The sequence below is a fragment of the Globicephala melas genome, chromosome 13 (assembly GCF_963455315.2).
Source record: "Globicephala melas chromosome 13, mGloMel1.2, whole genome shotgun sequence".
Taxonomy (NCBI): Eukaryota; Metazoa; Chordata; class Mammalia; order Artiodactyla; family Delphinidae; genus Globicephala; species Globicephala melas.
This window is the reverse complement of record NC_083326.1, coordinates 73,588,957-73,609,536: the sequence shown is the minus strand read 5'-3', so window position 1 is coordinate 73,609,536 and position 20,580 is coordinate 73,588,957. Positions and strand designations below refer to the sequence as shown.

The 20,580-nt window shown below is 56.4% G+C and overlaps 2 protein-coding genes across 5 annotated transcripts in view; one reads left to right on the top strand and one right to left on the bottom strand.

Annotated features, from left to right (window-relative positions):
- LOC115855349 (BICD family-like cargo adapter 1) overlaps positions 1-1,722 on the top strand; it is a 96,617-nt gene extending 94,895 nt beyond the window's left edge. For 2 of the 3 annotated variants that reach the window (XM_030860526.2, XM_030860524.2), the window contains one exon: positions 217-1,722. In XM_030860526.2, the coding sequence (XP_030716386.2) occupies positions 217-378 (162 nt within the window). In that variant the 3' untranslated portion in view covers positions 379-1,722. The remainder of the gene's footprint in view (positions 1-216) is intronic. The other variant, XR_009566330.1, reaches the window with a different exon arrangement.
- A 663-nt stretch (positions 1,723-2,385) lies between these two features.
- RAB35 (RAB35, member RAS oncogene family) lies at positions 2,386-19,799 on the bottom strand. 2 transcript variants are annotated; one of them, XM_030860528.2, is made up of 6 exons: positions 19,597-19,799; positions 14,142-14,192; positions 10,820-10,943; positions 6,194-6,318; positions 5,981-6,105; positions 2,386-4,696 (listed from the first exon to the last, which is right to left on the bottom strand). In XM_030860528.2, exons 1-6 carry the CDS (start codon positions 19,646-19,648, stop codon positions 4,568-4,570), a joined length of 606 nt encoding a protein of 201 aa, XP_030716388.1. In that variant the 5' UTR covers positions 19,649-19,799; the 3' UTR covers positions 2,386-4,567. The 2 variants fall into 2 exon arrangements, with proteins under 2 accessions (XP_030716388.1, XP_030716389.1); XM_030860529.3 differs by lacking the exon at positions 5,981-6,105.
- Between the last annotated feature and the right edge of the window lie 781 nt (positions 19,800-20,580).

Below are 20,580 nucleotides of genomic sequence, written 5' to 3'. Positions count from 1 at the left end.
CTGAGGAGACTGGAGGTGCCGCGTGGCTACTGTTGTGTCCCCGCACTGCATCCACACTTGCTGCTTGCTTGGTCGCATCGGGGCAGCCGTGGCTGCAGCCGCTCACTCATCTCATCCCTCATCCTCATCTCTCGTGCTTCCTACATTTGCCACCTCCCCGCCCACCCGCAGCGCCGGGTCAGAGCTGCTCAGCCCCCTCCGCTCTGCCCTCTGCAGGATGACATGCACAGGGTCATTGACCGACAGCTGATGGACACGCACCTGAAGGAACAGAGCCGGCCTGCTGCTGCCCTCTCCAGGGCCCACGGCTCGGGGCGTGGCGATGAGCCCAGCACCGCTGAAGGCAAACGGCTCTTCTCATTCTTCAGGAAAATTTAAACTGGGAGGAGTCAGGCCAGCAAGGATGGGTGCACTGGAGGCGACTGAAAAGGGGGCATGTGAGCAGTGCACCATGTGTGCACACCAGACCCCACCCCCGGGCCAGGCTCAGCAGCCGCGCTGCCCACCCACACAGGGGCCAAGTCGTCCAGGAGGGCCCACTCGGCCTCAGAAGGCTGCTCTCAACAGAGGGATGGGCAGGAGCCTTGTCCCCACTGCCTGGCCACACCCAGCCTGGGCTTCCCTGGGATCCGCTGCTGTTGAGCAGGGCTCGGACTGCCTCCAGAGTGGCCCCTTGGTTGGGCTTTGCTGCTCAGACCTGATGGATCACAACCCACCCCGCCTACCCCTCAATGACTCCCGTGCCCAACCCCAAGCACCGTTGCCCTTCTGCTTTGGAATACGGGGAACGGAAGAAATGGAGGCCTTTTCTGCATGCCTCAGGAGGCCCTGGCTGCCCCCAGCTGGTCTGAGCCATGGGGGCCTAGTCCTGCAGGGCACCAGGCCCCAGCCTGAACCCCACCCTCCAGCAACGCCTGGCCCAGGGAGGAAGCGGCCCCTCACCCGCGTGCATGCACCTCTGCTGGAGCACCTACGGGCCAGGAGCCCCAGCCTGTGGGGCCTGACGGCTAGGGCTACGCTCGCACTCGGCCACAGCGGGCCCTGCCGGGGCTTGGCTGAGGCCACCCGGAGCCTAAGAGGGAGAAGGGCCTGCCCCAGCCCCTGCCACGGCTGCCCTCCCTCCCCCACCCCCTCCAGTGCAGGCCTTCCTCCTCAACAGGGCCCGCTGGAGGCTTAGCCCTCAGCCCTCTCCCCTTCCTGGCGCCAGGGCTGAGAGGGGTCTGCTCCTCCCACAGGCCCCTGGCACCCCTTACCTAGTACAAGTTCTTGGCTCGGCCAAGCAAGTCCAGGCCACAGAATGGCTCCAGAGGGGTCTGTGGTCAGCCATTCCACCTCAAGGGCAGTTTTGGCACCACGGGGTGGACGCCTCCACATGCTGCCCACCAGGCCCACAGAAGGACCAACCCGGCGACCCGACTCCTGATCCTTCACCTTCTCTGCTGAGGCCCTGACTCAGAGGCACCCGGACTGAGCCAGCCCGCAAGCCGCTTTACAAAGGCTCGTCTCCCTCACAAGGGAAAAGCACAGCAGGGATGAGTGGAAAGAATGTACCTATAGATATGTACATACCACAGTGCTGTAATTTTGTATGTAGCAATCATGTAAATACATGTATGGATTTTATAATATACATATTATATATGAATCTATAAAGGCATATTTTTAGAAAAACAGCACACCACTGCTTCTTTTGAAAATAGTCTCAAGAATAAAATGAATTTCTACAGAGCTTCTCGCCTCAGTCACTGGGTACCTAGAGGGGGTGTTTGGGCAGAATGCAGCTTTACGTTTTCGAACCGCTGGCTGGCTGGCTGTGAAAAGGCAGTGATAGTGAGTCACCCATGCACCTGGGAGGTCACCTCATACGTTGGTGCAAAATCAGTGGATTCAGCCAGGAAAAGGCACCTCCCCTGGAGAGTGGAGGCAGCCCATCAGTGACAGTTGTTTTGTGAGCAGTGACCCAAGGCACCATGTCTACGCCCACCCTGGCCCCGGGCTCCCTGCCAGCGCCGCAGCTGCCCAGCTACAGGCAGGCCCTGCCAGCACCGCTTACCAAGCCGTGAGCAGATCCAACAGCTTGGCAGAAACTCTGAGGCAGAAAGAAATCACTGTAGGCAAAGCTTCCGCTGCATCCTTCTGGGCACACGGAGAATAAACATGGCATTTCCCCTGGCATCTTACCACATGTGCTCCCGGCCAGAGGGGAAGCTCAACCTGGACCCACCTTTCATGGAGAAAACAAACTTGGCTTCTGAAAGCATCCCTGAGCCTTGATGGGCACCTGTGCAGGACTCAGACCAGAACAAACAAGAGCTGGACACAATGGGTGGGAAGCAGCCAGGCCCACCCAGAGCACAGCTGGAGGAGAGGAAACAGACCCTGGAAGAAAATCTGGCAGCTTGAACCTTTATTTTTAGTATTTTTTTAAAAAGCATAATTAGAAACTTTCAATACAGAAATAATCCTAGCAAACCATTTAAAAGTTTTGTTGTTCAACAGGAATTTCACATCAGGTCCACCAGGATGCCGGTCCAGCCCTGAATTCCCCCTCCCCCACCCCCCATTCATGTGTGTGACACTCAGCGGGACAGGCACACTGTCATCACCAAATCACCCCACCACCTGGGTCTGGATGTCCAGTTGCCAGAAGCCACGGTGGCTTCTAGCCTGGGCTGGAAACTTCCAGGACCCCCTCCTCTTGCTGCTTGAATTTGCAAGCACTGCCACACCAGTGTCACCTCAGAGCCGAGCTGTGGCCCACCCAGGAGGCCTGAGCTCTCCACACCCTCCACGGGACCTGTGGTCACCAGGACGGTCCTGAGGATGGAGACCATGCTGTGGCTCTCAGCACCCCAACCAGACAGGGCTACCTGCTGTCACCCCCACAGCACCGCCTTCCCAGGCCCAGCGCTCCCACCTCATCCTGTGGCTCCAAAGTGAAGGCCTGTCACACAGAACTATGGGCTTTTGGCGTTTGGGGAAGTGGAGAGACAGGACACAAGAAACCCCCAGTTTTTTACTGATTGAAAACCCATCAACAGTGACATGGAAAATGTGCAGTGAGATCTGTGATGTGATTGTCCAATCAGGGCTTGGCCTGGAAATCACCTAGGAAAGGAAATCTCGTAAAACACATCATGGTGTTGAAATAAATTATTCCCAGGTTACGTGATCCTTTTAGAGGAAAGGTGAATGAAGCGTCTCGAGGGGGTGGCGGTGACAGTCATCAAGTGCAGACGACCCTGGTTTCTCCTCCAGGGCACCACGGTGGGTCAGAGCTGGCTCCCAGCCCCAGCGGCCATTCCTTCCCATTCACTAAGAAATCCTCATGCTACCTTTGTACTAAAACAGTCCTGTCAGTGATCCAAGGCTACCTGCATGCAGCTCAGAGACATTGTCCCCACAGCCCAGCGGCCCCTGGCACCCACTCCCCACACTCAAAGGTGCCTGGGGCTGCATCGGAGACCCACGACTCAGCGGGAGGCCCTGGGCCGACAGAGACCGGGGTGGAAGGCCCCTCCTTTCCCACCAGCAAACCACCGGGAAGGCAGAGCCGCTCGGCCAAGAGCCCGGCTCCATGATGACAGGAAGCCATTCAGTTTTTCTAAAAACACTGGACCCAAAGTTGGGCGGCCACAACTTTTGATGCTGTGCCAACCAAACCTCAGTAAGAGAAAAAGAGTATGAGGAACTTAATTCATTTGATTTGGCTTCATTTTTCTTTATCTGTTAAAATGATGCTCCTTAGTCCCCCTGCAAGCCCATCCCTGCACAAACACACCCCTACCTTTCTGTTGGAACCAAAACAGGTTGGTATATAAATTAGAAGCCACGGCTCCCTTGGGTTTGTAGCTCAGAGGCATCTGGAAGGCAGGACAAGAAATCCGTTGGCCAAAGGGCAGGAGTGACTCCTGTGGAAATGAAGGGCCAGGCCTCTGATGGGAACCCCAGGCCCACTTCAAGGCCAGGTTTCCTCAGCTGCCAGAATGGTTACAGGATGGGATGGAGAGGGGAGGGAGCTGGGCCGGCAGAGGCCCTGAACAGGGGTGAGCCCCTACATGCCAGGGACAGACACCGACAGCAGGAGAGAACGAGTCACGTGGAGCCCACTTCACCAGCCCAGGTTGGCAAAAGGTATGTCTAGCATGTAATCCTGTCCCCTCAGGAAGCTGCTGGCAGTAAGTTGGGGTTGGGTGGGGAGGGGGTGTCGCAGCAGGCTGGCATTAGGGAGGCAAGAGCCAGAGCAGGACAAGGGTGATGCGCTGGTTAAAGCAATATACATTATGTACAAACTCCGGTTAATCAGTCCGCTTGGCTGGCAGCGTCCTCGCCGGGCCCAGGCGCCTTGGCCGGGGGGCAGGGGCGCCAGAAGGGAAGGGCAGGCTGTCCAACACCTTCTTGGCACTCGATGGGGGAGGGGAGGAAGTGCCGATGGCGCCTCCCGGTACAAAAACGTGGAGAGAATTCTTTAAATAACGGCACGAAACAGTGTCCCCCAGGAGAGGAGCCCCCTGGCCTGGGGCAGGGGGAGTGGCCGCAGTGCAGTCTCTGCAGTGGGCTGGGGGCATTAGCAGCAGCGTTTCTTTCGTTTACTGTTCTTCGTGAGCTTCACCACATCGTTCTGTTGTTGCTGCTGCTGTTTCGCTAAGTTGTCTTTCTTTGCTCGGAGGACCAGCTCTGTGATGCAGTTGAACATCTGTGAGGGTGAAGGAGGCAGGGCAGGCCTCAGACCAGCGTGGAGGCCCCATCACAGCGTGGCCAACTCCCTGCCTCCCCAGGCCCAGCTTTCTAGTTCTACAGGTGAGTTTTTTTTGTATGTGTATCTTCAAACCCTATCTAGAAGGAGGTGGTGAATTATAAAGGTCAAAGAGGAACAACATCAAAGACCTTTGAGCTACGTCTCAGGGAAGGGGTTTTCCAGTCTTTCTCTTAAAGAAGAAAGAACTCCTTTCCTTCAGTTGGACTCCAGACAACACAGATAAAGGTGCCCCTGCGATGGACCAGAAGCACCCAGAGCCTGCCCGCTCCACGCTACCTCCCTGCACACCCTGCCTAGAACCTTCCTCGGACCACCCCACAGCTCTCCTCCACTTCTGGGAAAGGTAGCAAGTATGTGACATAATTTGCTTCACTCATTCCCGCAACCCGGGAGGCAGAGGCTCTCACCCCACCCCAATCTACACAAGCAACAGTGGAGCGTGGAGAGGACTCAGGGCCCCGCCACAGGCCCCTAAGTGGAAAAGCCCACACTGTGACCCTAGCCTGACGCAGGCGCCCGGGGTCCCTGCAATCAGGCAGCCCGAGCCCAGGATGCAGTGGGATCTGGCGCCCCTGGGCTCCACACCCCACAGGCAGGACCCTCCTGAAGCCATGAGGGCAGCCAGCCTGGGCTTGTGGCAAAAGGTCCTGCTTTTCTCCAAAGACTCACAAGCGCTTTCCAGCAGCTGCAGCATTAAGTGACAGGAGGCTGCGCCGGTCTAGAGGCCCAGCCAGTCTGAGGGGATGTGCCTCCCCAGATGCCTTTGGGGGCTCGCCCGGACACCCACCCAAGCAAGCTCTGGAGGCCACAGGAAAGCTAGCTGGTCTCTACAGGAGGCCAAGGCCCCAAGGAAAGCCAGAGAGCAGGAAGAGGTGACAGTGGGGAGGGACGGGGAGGCAGAGGACTGAGTGGACACTGTGCACGGCTGTGGTGTGGAGCACGTCATAGTTTGACTCAGCTTCTCACGAGCTGGAACCTGTTTCCCATTTGAAACATGGGACTAATTTACCTCAGAGCACTGGTGAGATATGAGGTGGCACCTGTAAAGAGCCTAGCACAAGGCCTGGCACACACAGGAGGCACTCATTCAACAGCCGTTACTGTGATGTTTTCTGTCGGCCACCTGGATGCCCCGGGCAGGCCAGGGTGGGGCAAGGAGGCCATGGTGGTGGAGCAGAGCTGGGCCGTGCTCACCCCCTGCCCCTCCGGCACAGGCCTCACCTCTTCCACGTTGACATTCTCCTTGGCGCTGGTCTCAAACAACTGGATCCCCATCTGCCCGGCGAATTTGTAGGCGTCTTCTGTCTCCACCACCTTCCGCTCAGGGTCGTCATTCTTATTCCCCACTTCAAGGCAAAGCAGGGTCAGCCCAGCCCCGTGGGAACGCCCTGCCACCCTCCATCCCACTGTCTACCCTGCTGGGTCCAGCCTCACCTAGTATCCGGCACACGTCATCACAGTTCTGGTTGATTTCGTGAAGCCACCGCTTGACGTTGACAAAGGATTCGGCGCTGGTGACGTCATAGACCACGATCACCCCGTGAGTCCCCCGATAATATCTGTAGGGCCAGGGTCTGCGTCAGAGCTTCAGCCTAAACAAGAGTAGCCCCTTCGCAGGACCCGCCTGCCCGCATCCAGACAGCGGCTGGGAAACGGCGAGGGGGCGAGTGCTTTCCCCCAGCACGCCTGGTGTCTCCTCTCCCTCCGGCCTCGGCTGGACATCCAGAGCCCAGCCAGCAGGTAGGCCGCCGGCAGCACTGCTGCTCATGCTGCTCCCCAGGCACGGTAAATGGGGAGCGCTCGGCCCTGCGGTGGCCAACCAAATCGTTCAGAGGCTGCCAACAGCTTGAAACTTCTTTGAAGTTGTTTTATTTTTAAAATTCAGGCGATGTTTGCATTTGACATCATATTACCACTGTCCTCTTTTTAACATTCAAAACTTTTTTCTGTCCTCAAATCTGTCATAGTAAAATGCCATTCCAAGAACACGCACCACTTGTGAAGCCTGCCAAGGTCTGTTCTCACTCCCCTAGGGGCAGGTGGGCACCTCCCCTCCTGCCACTCCAGGCTCATCCAGGCCGGGGGGCAGGTAGGGCATGGAAATGACCTGGGCATCAGGACGCATCCAAAAGCACAGACCCCGGCGCCTACGGTCAGCTGGAAGGTCTGCAAGGCAGGAGGATGTGAACATTCCTCTCCAGACGCCACATCCCCCTTCACTCACATGGTTCAGGAGGACAGATGGAGGACATCAACCCTGGAAGGAAGAGGAGGACAGAGCCTCACACTTCTCCAGAGAGCCTTCACTGACCCAGTGGCCAGGTGACACCCCTTACCCTGACACGTCACATCACCCAGCGCTGCAGAGATTCTCACTCACCAGGGGTTTCTGAGAACAACGAGGGTAAGAACCACTGCCTGCAACAGGCCGTGCTCACGGGTAGACGGGGACTCCCCCCCGACCCAGCCCATAGCGCCTCTGCCCTCCCGGGGCTCATCAGGGCCCCAAGCCCGTAGGAAAGCAGCCCCTCCCAGGTGGTGGTTCTGAGGCACCACAGGCTGCACGAGGATGGGGCCGGCCAGGCTGGCAGGTGCAGCTGTGCTCTCACCTGCCTGCCCGTCAGCACTCTGGCTGACCCCTCACAGTCGAGGCCCGATCACAGGACACAGGTCAGACGAGCTCCATCTATGAAAGGCTGTGGGGCCCTGGGAAGGTTACTGCGTGCACCTCATGGCACCTCGGTTTCCTCAACTGTAAAATGGGGGTACTAGGACTCTTGGGGTGGTTGTGAGGACTAAGGAGATAATACATATTTCCACAAGGGCCAGCTCTTTATTATCACTATTACTATTCCTTCAGTGACAATCTGGGCCCCCGACACAGATGGAAGAAAACCAAGTGACAGCATGGCAGGCAGCAGCGATAGCAGCTTCCCCAGGCCGGCCACCAAGGCAGTGAGAAAAGCCCAGCCTCTCTCACGACCCTGGCTCTCCACCCTCAGACACCCGCTGACATCCCCCAGGAGCTTCATCTGCCCGCAGCTCTGCCTTCCTGGGGACACAGCGCCCTGCCCTGGGGAGCCCGAACAATCAAGCCATCCAGGCCCTGCCCCTCCCTGCCCCCTAGAGCACCAGGTCATCACCTGGGTCCACCTGGTGGACACCCACCTGAGCAGGTGCAGGAGAGCATGCCGGGAACCGGTGAGGACAGATGATTGTCCCCCTCCAACAAAGGACATGCGAGCAGTGGACTGTGTTTCCAGACCCTCCTTTGCTGAAGACAGTTGAAGATGCCAAGAAATACCTACAGCCGCGGCCCCAGCACAAGCCCCCACTGCTCCCCGGGACCCTCCGCCTTCTCTGGGACCCAGGCAAGGGGGTGTCACCCGAGAGAACCAGTCCGGAGCTCAGAGCTCGGGCGAGGAGGGCACCGGTGTGCTGGGCTTCCACCTCCTCCTCCATCAGTCATCACGTCCACGCGCCACAACTTGGCTCTATGCCAGCACAGCGCCGGTGCTTCACACCCACGACCTTACTGATCTTTGCCACACCTGGTACAAGACAGGAGGGTCACCACGTCACCAGTGAGGATGTAAGGCTGAGTGGAGTGAACTGCTGCAAGCCACAGCCTGGGTCTGAGCCCAGGGCCAGGTACGGAAGGGGCTTCCCTGCCTCCGCCTCGCCCTCTGCCCTCAGCACCCCACCCCAGCCCATGCCCCCAGCCACAGCTCAGGGTCAGTGAACCCCAGCCACCAGGAGGCAAGGAACAGTGAGGGGGACAACAGGGTGTTCTCAGCAGGCTAACAGGATGCAATTTTAGTTTCTCTTTTAATGCCCTGAATCAGAAAAGGCCACGTTATTGCCCCCTGATTGCCCCAATCCTTGGAAGAGAACAAACTCCTGAAACAAACTCCAGACTCCTTCCCTCAGCCCGCAGGCAGGCCGACTGGCGTGCGGCACTCCCCCTTCCCGTGCAAACCCAGATTGCCTGCAGGCAGCAGAGTTCTCCCCCAGAGGATGAGTGAGGCAGTTCACCCTCTTCCCGATGCCCTGGAAGGAGCTGACCTCAGGATGGCCGGCCAGGCAGGGCCGTGCTTCTCTGCTGAAAGGGCTCAGGCTCCCCCGCCCCACTGCCCTGCCTGGAGCATTTCTTGTGGCCACAGGCCCAGTATCCTCAGATGCCCTGAATTCCCTGACTGGTTTTAACCCACAGGAGGCACCAGAGCATCTGCCGTCTGCCTCAGCCCCGGCCCCAGTCCCGTGGCGGTGGAGGGCCAGCAGAGAGCAGAGCTGTGGACCAGTTAAAGGCAAGAGCTTCGGCATCAGCCAGACCTCAGTTCAACTCCTAACCAAGCAAGCTAGGTTACTTCACCCTCTCTGGGCCTCAGTTTTCTTGTCTGTAAACTGGAGATAATCACAGGACTTTTTATCAGGATTAAATGAAATGAAGCAGGTAAGGTCCTTGGCGACAGTCCCAGCCCAGAGTAAGGATATCTGGGGGTCAGTGCCCGTTCCTCCCGACCCCGACAAGAGGTCTTGGTCTTATTCAGGCCTAGATGCTTGGGCTGCCCAAAGCTCATGATGTCTGTCCTACCCCAAGGACCCCCTGACCCCAGCTGCCCTCCTTAGCTGAGGCCTCATTGTCAGCTACCAAGACACAAGGGGGCTCAGGCAGCTCATCGGGAAGTAGTTGCAGAGACCTGCCTTGGGCAGCCCCCAGGACTGGGGACCCCCGGGGTCTCAGGGAGTCACAGATCCTGGCTCGTGTGCTCACCACAGGGCTGGCCCAGTGACAGAAGCCCGCCCCCGGCCTGCTCAGGCTCTGGCCCCTTGAAGCCCCTTGACCAGGGCCACCCATCCACCCAGCTGGCACCCCTGGACACCCCGACACTCCCAGCCACCACCGTGGGGGCTCTTCGACCCTCACACTTCCCACCCCTCAGATCCTGAGCCACCTCTTAGATGGGTGGCCAGCCGGGGGTCTGCCCCATTTTCACCCTGCCGGGAGGAGACGACACTCCCTCGTGCCTTCCCAAGAGCCCCACTCACACAGGCTCTGCTGGGGGAGGCAAAGGAGAGGCCGATGGAAGAAGCGACTACTCCAGGCCAGGCGCTGGCTCCTGCTCTGCACACACCCCAGTGTGGAGTGCAGGCGCTGCCCATCACAGGGAGCAGGACCCCCTCGGAAGCTCCCTCGTTTGTAAAACAGGGATGATGAGAGTACCAGCTGCAGGGAGCTCAATGGCATCATCCATGTTCACACGTGGATGTCCCCAAGCACACTGGACTTGGCATTAAAGCAAATCCCAAAGACAAGCCCCCTGGGAAACTGAAGCATAGAGTTTAGGCAACTTGCCCAAGGTCACACAGCAGAGCAAAAATGTAAATTCCCAAGTGTCTGCCTTCATAGCCCTGCTCTTTCCTGGAACCTGTTCCATTAACCAACAGCCACTCCACAGGACCCCTGCTGTCTGGCGCTCCAGCTAGGTTTTCCTCCTGTTTACAGCTAAGAATTACAAAGGTACTGCAGCAGCAAAGGAGGACAGCCCTCAGCATGAGCTGGGTTCCCAGTAGACAGCTTTGGGGAGGAGGGGCCACCCAACGGCCTCCTACCTACCAGTGCTCCTTCCAGGCCTCCCAGCAGAGGGAAGCCCCCTCCCGGAAGTCAGGGTGGTGACGGGAGCCTGCACGGCTGACCTCACGACCCCAGCTGTCACAGCTGACACCTAACAAGAGCACTGTCATTGCCTAAGTGTTTCACCACCTGGCAAAGCCAACATCACCACTGCTACCCCATTTTAAAGACAAAGGAACCAAAGGCCAGAGGGTCAGCGGACTGGCGCACGCTGTCCCACCACGCCCCCTCCTCTTCTTGCAGCCTCAGGAAGAGGAAGGACCCCACTTGACGCCACCCACTGCAGCCGGCAAGGAGCTCACCTCCCAACAGTCGCGGGGGCCCGCCCCAGTGGCATTTCTATCGTGACCCGGCACTAGTGGCTCAACTGTGTCTGAATGTCGGTGGCAAGGGGTCTGAGCAGGAGCGGGGCTGGCCTGACTCACGTGGAGGTGATGGTGCGGAAGCGCTCCTGCCCGGCCGTGTCCCAGATCTGCAGCTTCACTTTCTCCCCGTTGATCTCCACAGTCCGAATCTTAAAATCCACTCCGATCGTGGTGATGTAACTGCCTGCACACACACAGATGTTAGCAGGGCCCACAGGCCGCCCTGGTCAGACCACGCCCTAAATGGCACAGGTGACCCTGGGCTCCACTGTCCCGCCCCGCTCACTCCAAGTGCCTGGAGGACACAGCCCTGAACAAAAAAGACAAAGTCCGAGCCCCAAGGTGAGGGCAACAGACAGGATACAATGAAACAGTGATAAAGAAGACAATTTCAAGAGCAACGGGTGCCACAGAGAAAATAAAACAGGGGACGTGACTGGGGGGAGGGGACATGCCCCTCTACTAGAGTGGCCGTGGCATGGACGCATTCACTGTGGCCTGGGAACGGTGGGAGCCTATGATGCATTCCGGGCTTCTCTTTTCTAGTCCAAACATTTTAAATGACCCACAAAATTAACTTCCTGAAACATAAGTCATATGCACACTACTATATGTAAAATATATATATCTATATACAAATAAAACAGATCACTAATAAGAACCTATTATATATATATAACAGGAAACTACTCTGTAATACTCTGTATGGGAAAAGAATCCAAAAAAGAGTGGATATATGTATTTGTATAACTGATTCACTTTGCTGTACAGCAGAAAATAACACAACAGTGTAAATCAGCTATACTCCAATAAAAACTAGAAAAATAAAACTAAGTCCCACCCTGCAATTTGAAAAACACTGCTCCAGGCAGAGGAGATGGCAGCAAACGTAGCAGTGGTGTGGGGGGGGGGGCGGGGGGTAGTGGCCTGAGGTCAAGCACACGGAGGGAGGCAGGTTCGGGGTGGAGGTGAGCAAGGCCAGATCTTGGCCTTTGTGCCATTTTCAAGAGCTTGGACTTTCTCTTTTGTGTGTGACAGGGAGGCACTGAAGGGTTTAATCCAAGCATGAGAGCTGCATTGTAAATAGCTCTCTTGGGGCATCTGTGTGAAAGATGGAGTTAAAGAGAATTTTTGGCAACAGAATAGTCCTGTCCAGGCTTACAAAGGCCCGAATGCTAGAAGAGCCCATGTTCTCACTCCATTTGGAGCTGACAGTGTGACCCGGTGCCGCAGACAAGACACACACACAACTGACTCTATCAAGTGTGTAGAGTGGATAGGAAAGGTCAAAGTTCAAAGTGGGGTGGAGATCAAGGAAGGCTCTCGGGCGCAAGTCACATTTAGACCTGGCTTGAAAGAATAGGTATGATTTCAAAGGCTGAGATTAGCTGGGGGAAAGACATCCCACCCAGAAGAAAAGAACTGAGGCAGCACAGAGGACAAGGCGGCATCTGGCTCTCTGCGGGGACTGGATTACACCAAGGAGAGCAGCCCAGCACCTAGTGCTGTGGGCACCTGATACACAGCTGATGGCTGAATAAGTGAGCGAGCTAGTGAAAACACAGAAAAGCATGAACAGACAGCATGAGGTAGGAAGCTGGAAAGGTGAACTGAAGATAGATTATGAAGGCCAGTGGTTTTCAACAGAGGATTGTTGAGTCACCCCCCAGAAGACACTTGGAAATGTCTGGAGACATTTTCGGCTGTCACAACTGGGAGGGGGAAGGGTGCTGGCATCTAGTGGGTGGAGCCCAGGGATGCTGCTCAGCATCCTTCAATGCACAGGACAGTCGCCACAGCAAAGAGCTACAGGGCCCAGAGCATCAGTGGTGCTACAGTGGAGAAACCTTGCTGTGAACTCTGCTCACTTGAGAGGACCGCTGAGGTTTTTAAACAGAGGAAACCCTGCCAGAGACATGCATTAGCAAGATAAACTCAGCAGTCTGGTACGGGATGGGCAGGAGCTGCTGTAATGCTTCGGGCTAGAATCAACAGCAGTCTGAACTGGTAGTAGAAATGGAAAGGAGGAGAGAGGTTGCAAAAGAGAACCCTCCAAGAGTTGAGAGCTGACAGGAGGGGGAGTAAGAGGGACATAAGGAGGAAGAGGAATGTTTTCCAGCACAGTGAGAAGTGCCCACTAGTCACCATTCTCGAACAGGAGACAACGACAAACCCCTGGTGTTTACTGAGAGATTACTTAGTCCTGGGGAATCCTCGCAGTACCCTACATGGGAGGGATGGGGATCGGTCCCACTTTTAAAGATGAGCTGAGACTCAGTCACACTCATGGTCACATAGAGAAGACAACTCTTTCCAATGTCATGCCACCAGGGGTGTGCAGGGCCACTGTGAGGAGAAACCCACCTCTCCCTTCCTCAAGAGAGAGGCATCCACCACGTAATCACTTCCTAAGTGAAGCTCGCCCCTCAATTGCATCACGGGAATTCCCAGAGGTAGTCACACATCAGTCCTCGATCAGAGAGGCCAAGACAGCCCAAAGCCTCTGCACTGAACCTGATGTGCTCGACCAATGAAAATGTGCCCCACTTCACCAGTGATCAGGGAAACACAAGACTGAACGAGCAGCACTTTTTGCCTATCAGCTGAGCAAAAATGAACACCACTAAGACCTAGTACCTACCAGCATTGACAAGGGGCTCTTTAGACCCCTTCAACTTAGTACAGCTTCTGTGAAAGGCGAACTGGCAGTACCTGTGAAAACTTTAAAAGCACATACCCCCTGACCTAGTAACTCCACTTTTATGCAAGAATAAACACACAGTGTGTCCCAAGAAATACAGCACCACTTAAAACAGAGGCAACTAGAAAGCATGCACGCATCAAGAACACTGTTATGAACAATGTGCATCCCTGAACAGCCCAGGAAGCTGCACAGCCATTCAAAAGTACCACAGGTCTGCATGTAGACGTGCAAGGATGATCCTTGATATGCCGAGGGGAAGGCAAGTGACCGGCCCACAGCGTGTGGAGTCGAGTGAGAGACACATCACACTGAGCAGAGGCTACCAGGGTACCCAGGATGGGGGTGGGGAGCAGTGCTCCTTTTTCACTGTATTGAGCCTTCCTGTTTGACACTTTATACAGGCATGTCCTAACTTGTCTTTTTCTTTCTTTTTTAAATGTTAGGACACAAAAAAGACCCTGAGTAGAAAAAGGATGGGCCTGCAGGAGGATTTTTTTGAACAAGATAGATGAAGACCGACCACAGAGACTTCTAACCTACGCCCCCTCCTCCTCCTCCCCTGTCTGGCAATCAGAATGAGGAACTTTTCTGACGTTAGGCAGAGGCCAGGGTGTTCTGGCGCCAGGGGAAGGGATGTTAAAACCAAAACACCTGGCAGCATCCCAGCGGCACACTCACCTGAGAAAGTGTTGTCTGCAAAACGTAACAGTAAACTGCTCTTGCCGACACCTGCAGGGGAGAAAGCAGGAAATGAGAGGAGGCCCGGGTCCCCACTCTAACCCCTACCCCTCTTCAGGGAGATGGTCCCGAGTCCTAACTCTTCAGAGGCAGAGCAGCACCCATCTTCCTCCCCAACCAGCCTGCACCAGAACACCTCTCCCCTTGGATCTCTGACCTCTTCCTCCATCTCAGTGTAAGACACGAGCTGGGCCCGTGTGAGGGCCAGGCCCAGCAACCCCAAGGAAGAGACCCAACGACGGACACGAAGCAGGGGAAGGCCGACCAAGGGATACTGGCCCCAAGGTGTGTCTAGAATGCAGTCCCTGGAAAATGCACATCACATGTGGAGCTTCGGTTTGGTGAGAGACAAGGGGCTGCATGGCTGCAAAGCACCCTGGAGATCCTCAGGGCTATTCTGCACATGAAGAAAGTGAGGCGCAGACAACTTGAACCGACTGTCGGCCACCTTCACCCCGGCTGATGCCACGGGTGGCTACATGGGCGGCGAGGGGGGCGCCCGCCTGACACCCCTCAGCTCAGGGGTGCTCAGGGTGCTCAGACCATTTCACTTCCCACAGTCTCTCCTGTTCCAAGAACAGGCAGAACCGTCACAGGGGTGGCTTCCCTTTACTTCAACACACGGCAGCTTTAGCCTCCAGGTGCACCTGTCCTGTGCCCTGTGTCCTCCTGTCTCCGCCCTTGCCCTCCCCCCAAGCCAGCTGGGTCAACCGAGCACAGAAGGAAAGCACTAGCACATGCAGGGCACTGCGTGTGGCCGGCACTCGGATGTTCCTGCAAGTCCAGCTGCATCTATTAAGATGAGGTATCAGAGGCTCCAAGAAGCTACACGGCTGGTCTAGGGGCCTCGGCAGGGGCGTGGAGCTGGATCTGAATCCAGGGCTGTCCACCCTGGAGCTCCACAGCTCTTGCCAATACATGCTGCTTGGGAGGTCTTCTTGCATCTGCTTCGGGAAGTGGAACAAAAAAACCCAAAGTGGCTCCTGTGTCCCATGCCTGTCAAGAGTCTTAGCAGCAGTGCTATCAAAGCTAGACAAGAGAAGATCTTAACCCAGGGTCTCAGACCCCACGCCTACGCCCCCAGCTAAGAGCGAACTTTGAGTGTGTGTGCCTGGCTGTGGGGAGGAACCCGTGCGCTCACCAGATACTCAGAGGGAGCTGCCGTTGCCCCATTCCCAGCTGACCCAGGCGTCCTCTCTGGGCAGTCCTCTCTGACGATCTCCTCTGGGGACCTCTCCAAGTGGATGAGTCGCCCAGCGATGCCCAGAAGAACTTGTCTCATGGAGTGAACCGGGGTCTGACCATCCTGAAGACAGGCTGGGCGCAGCTCTGAGCAGACAGGTGCCGCAGCCCTGGTCCCCGCCGCTCAGCCACAGCCTGCCGCGCTGGGGCCACTTCCTCTGCAAGGCTTCCTGCCCAGCCTGAGGAGAGCCCCAGTCCTGGGCTAGTCCCTCACGGCGCTCTGACCAGCGCCAACATCCCATCGGCCCTGCCGGCTCCTTGCTTCCTCCTGGAGCCTCCTGGCCCGCTTACTCAGCAAAAACCTTGTGTCTGAGCCACTGGGCCATGAGTTCCTCTAGGAAGGAGGTCTCGCTCCACTTGCCCTGCACGTTCACGGGGCTGGAAGCAGGGCCCAGCACTCAGTAGGGGCCAACAAAACACTGTTTAGTGAATTTATGACTAAGCCAATGCCAATCACAGACAGCCATGCTACCCAACGCTACAGCTGCAGCAGTAAAAAGAGCCCAAGCAGAGGTGGTCAAACTTTCGGGGGGCGGCAGCATCCTTTTTTTAAGTTAAATGGTATCTGACTCACATACGTCTAAGGGCGGGGGGTACTCTCTGCGTGAAGCAGCAGCGTCCCCCCAGCTTGGCCTCTCCGGGTGCTCTTCATTCACCCCAAGTTCATCTGCAGAGCTGCTCAAAACCACTACAGTCACCACGTCAATGGCTTCTTCAGGCCAGCACCCACCTCTGGCCTTGCTCTCCCCCCTGAAAGGAAGGGAAACCCATGCAGAGAAACACCGTTTCCTAAATACCCCTGAAGAAGCCACCTTAGGAACACACGCTGCTACCATCCACCCTGCAGCACCCGCCCAGGGGAGGAAGTGACGGGTACCAATCTGCCTTCACCACAGCCGAAGTCAGCAGCTTTCCAAGGGCCATGTCCAGCACGCACCCCGACAGGCCAGCCCCATCACCCTCAACCCTGCAGAGAGCACAGGCCCTGGCCCTTGATGCCTCTTGGTAGCAGGGAGACAGATTCTCTCTGCAAAAACCTTACCCCCCACTCTCAGTCACCACTGCTCTCCCTGCATCAAACTCCTTCTTGCCCCTGCCTTCTGCCTCTTGCCCTACACAGATGCTCTGGTCCTCAAAATGCCTCCATAGAAGCCCCCACCCTTGGCCGTGCTCCTCCCTTGCGCTCTAGTTCCCTCATCCCTCTTTGCTTCGGTTCTAGACTGTTGGAAACCCTTAGACCTTTGAGTAACGTGTTCTCAGGTTTAATCCTGGCTCAGGAACTAATTCCCTGTATAGGATCAGACAGGTCACACACACACCGCACCCCCGAGCCTCAGTTCACTCATCTGTGAGGTCGAAAGCTTCAATTAGACCTTCAACAGCCACTGCGGCCTCCAGGTTCTAAGGATGAGTCTGGCTGGCCCCATGGATCGGACGAAATGCTGTTACAAATCAGAGCCAATGTCAGAAGAGCATAAGAGAGAGTATACAATCTTAGGCACAAACAAGAGCTGCAAAAGCTGAGGGGTTGTATTCCAGAAGCGTGTACAATGTGGCAGAGTGGGAAGAAGAGCTCTAGATTTATACAGAAAGAAACTTACACTCATTGAGGGCCTACTGTGTGCCAGGCCCCACACCAGCTGCTCACAAAGCGTCATGTGCATTAACTCCTGGCTTTGCCTCTGAAGAGCTGTGTGACTTGGGGCAAGACAGTCAGCTACCCTGAGCCTTAGTTTCCTTATTTGACAAACCACACAGGCAACGTGTAAGGATCAAATGAGAGAGTGTCTATGAAATCGTTTGAAAAACCTTAAGGAAGCATCACATAAGGAGCCAGGTTCAGGGGAGGGCGTGATGTTAGTCTCCTTGCTCAGTTGCCAAAGCTTAGTTTGAACTTCCATGGCTACCATCTCCCAGCCTCATAAGCATCGGGCTTTGAGTATCAGCTCACTGTCAGGAGAAATTAAACTGTAAAACATCCATCTCCTCTACACAACGTAGTCCTATACGCTCGGACTGAACAAGGAACCAGGTCACATAAATCTTGACCCAGCGAGTCTTCTCCCACACCTAACTTCTGAGTGAAAAATCAATACACCATGCAAAATGTACAGTGAGAAAGGGGCCAAAACCATCCCCTGGGTTTCACCAGGGAGAAAAGCCAATAGGGTGCATCTTCTGGCTAAGCTTATGCTTTTCATTTTTGTATATCAATACACAGGCCCCAGATGTCTTGCAGAGGGATAGGGACCTTGACCATGGTAGCCTGACTTTAACTCCAAAAGGAGAGAAATCACCCTGGTGCCAGCCCCTCAGAACCAAGGTGAGGGCTGAAATCAAAACCTGAAAGGCATAAGCCTCAGGACCCCGTGAAATGCCCAAGGCCATCTCCAAGAGCGAGGCTACATAGCTTGTCTGGTTTTCTTTCATTCAAACCACAAGGAATCCATCCTCCACCTTTCTAACTCCTCCCGCAGCCACAGCTACTCTTCATCTCCCTAGTTAGCCCTAACTTTTCTCCCTTCCACCAGCAGCCTCAGAAGCCTCAGCCACCCTTCACCTGATCCAAACCACCAGCCACGTCCCAACCCGGCTCCACGGTGAGACCACGACCCACCCACCTTCCTGGTCTAGCTATGACACCGTCACAGCACTCCCACATCAGGGTCTGACAACCCCTTTGATTTGGTCCCCTCTTTTCTTAACAATCCATGGGTTCCACCACCAACCTGGCCCCTGCCTCCAGTAACATGACACTGCTGCCAACACTCAACTCAGGTCTGGTCTATAAGTCTGGCACGTTCCCAAGCCTCCCTCCCCATCATAAAATCCCAGCACCTCAGCTATGCTCCCATAAACCTCCTGGGGCCTGCCTCCCTGACCCCTTGGTCACCCCATAAACCTGCTTACCTGCCACACTCCAAACACTTCTAAAACCCTCCACCCTGGGACTTCCCTGGTGGTCCAGTGGGTAAGACTCCGCGCTCCCAATGCAGGGGGCCACGGTTCGATCCCTGGTCGGGGAACTAGAGCCCACACACATGCCACAACTAAGAATTCCCATGCTGCAACTAAGGAGCCCACCTGCCGCAACTAAGAATTGGCACAGACTAAATAAGTAAATAAATGTTAAAAAAAAAAACTTCCACTCTTTCTCAGAAACCAGCCTATCTTAAGACACTTGATATTCATTCATTCATTCAATAAGTATACATTAGGCATCTACTGAGTGTGAGGCACTGCACTAGGCACTGGAGAGGGAGCTAGGAACTCTACAGGAGTGTATAAATGGTCAAAGCACTTTTGTAATGTTGGCCAACCCACCTCCAACACCCGTCTAGCAGCAGACAGTATGTAACAGCAAACACACACTGAGCACTCACTATGTGCCCGGATCTGTTTTGAACACTGTGTGTGCATTCTCTCATTGAATACTCAATCAGCCCAGTGAGGTAGATCCTATTACTATTCCATTTTACAGATGAGGAAATGGAACCATACAGAGGTAATAATGCAGCAGGAATGTACCAGGCCCTGCACAAAGTGCTTTACCCGTCTTACCTCATTTAAACCTCACAGGAATCCCATGAGGCAGGTTCTGGGAATATGCCCATTTTACAGAGGAAGAAACCGAGGCTTACAAAGGCTACTGATAACACATCAACAGCTAACATCTAACTGGAGCTCACTTTCTGCCAGGTCGAGTACTAAGCACTTTTCCAGCTGTATCTCATCCAATACTCACACCACCCACCGAGGCAAGTCCCCACTTCTCAGATGAGGGAACTGAGGCTCGGAAAGGCGAAACAACTCGCCCAAGGTCAGAGTGAGGAAGCTGGTAGCCCCAGGACTAGAACCCAGGTCTCTCCAACTCCAGAGATCGCGCGACTTGACCAAGGTCATACGTGAGGCAGGGACCGGCGCGGCGAGTGGACCGGGCGCCCAGCCCCAAGCCTCGCGCACCCTGCTCCGCAGCCCGGCACCCCAGCCTCACCTCGGCGCGGCCCGGAGCCTCTCCGCGCGCCCCTGGGGCCGCCGGCCGCCCCGCCCGCCCCGCGCGGGCCGGCACCTCCCCGACTGCCTGTCCTCCCCGAGGCTCCTGCGGGCCGCGCCCGGCAGGGCCCACGCCGCCTCCGGCCGCTGCGGCCCTTACCGCTGTCGCCGATAATGAGCAGCTTGAAGAGGTGGTCGTAGTCCCGGGCCATGGCGGGCGGGGGAGGCGAGCGCTAGCGGGCGCGGTCGGTGCTGGCCTCGCGATCCGCAGCTCCCTCCGGGGTGCTCCGGCAGCGGCGGATCCACTTCCCGAACAAACAGCCGGAACTGACAGAAACACCTCCCTCCGCTCCCCCTCCTCCTCCTCCTCTTCAGCAGCCGCCGCCGCTGCCACCACCTCCCTCCTTCCCGCCCCGCCCCGCCACTGCGCAGGCGCAGCGCCTGGCACCGCCTCTGCGCAGCCGCGGTCGCGGCCAGCCGCGCCCTCTCCGCGCTCACGCACTGCGCATGCGCTCTGGAAGGGTCTCGCGGGCGCTGACTGGTCTTCCCTGCGTCCCGTCTGTGAACGTCGCCGCCGCCAGCCCTCCGCGCCCCCCTGCCCGGAAGTCTCGGAGAGCGGAGCTGCGGTCGAAACCTAACTGTAAGAAGCCGAGAGTGCCGGAGAAGCCGGGCCGTGGTCCGGGACGGACTCGCTTCTTCATCTTCAAGACTCGCAAGCGCTGCGGAGAGAGAAAGACTGGCAGGCAGTGACCGGCGGGGCGGCTCTTAGGCCGAGCTCCCGGTTTCTCGGGACTGGGGACTCGGACACTTCGCTCCCTTCTGTCTGGACGCTGCCTCCGGGGTGCTGGCACCGGGCCCTCCACCGTGTCCCGGGGCTGTGGACAGGACGCCTAGGCGGCTGGAGGCTGCGGAGTTTTACAAGACAGGAGCCGGGACGTAGTGTGTTAGGAGTGTGGCCTTGACGTCAGCGCTGGGGCGAAGTCACATCCCAGCCCTGTGACCTCTTGAAGCGTAAGTTGCCCCGTTGGTAAAGCTGGGTGGGTGGTTCCAGATTCAGCGTCTCTTCCAGCTTGACGCAGAACTTGGGAGATGAATGACCCGGCGTGTAAGATGCACCCCTGGGATCGACAGCAGCAGCTCCCGC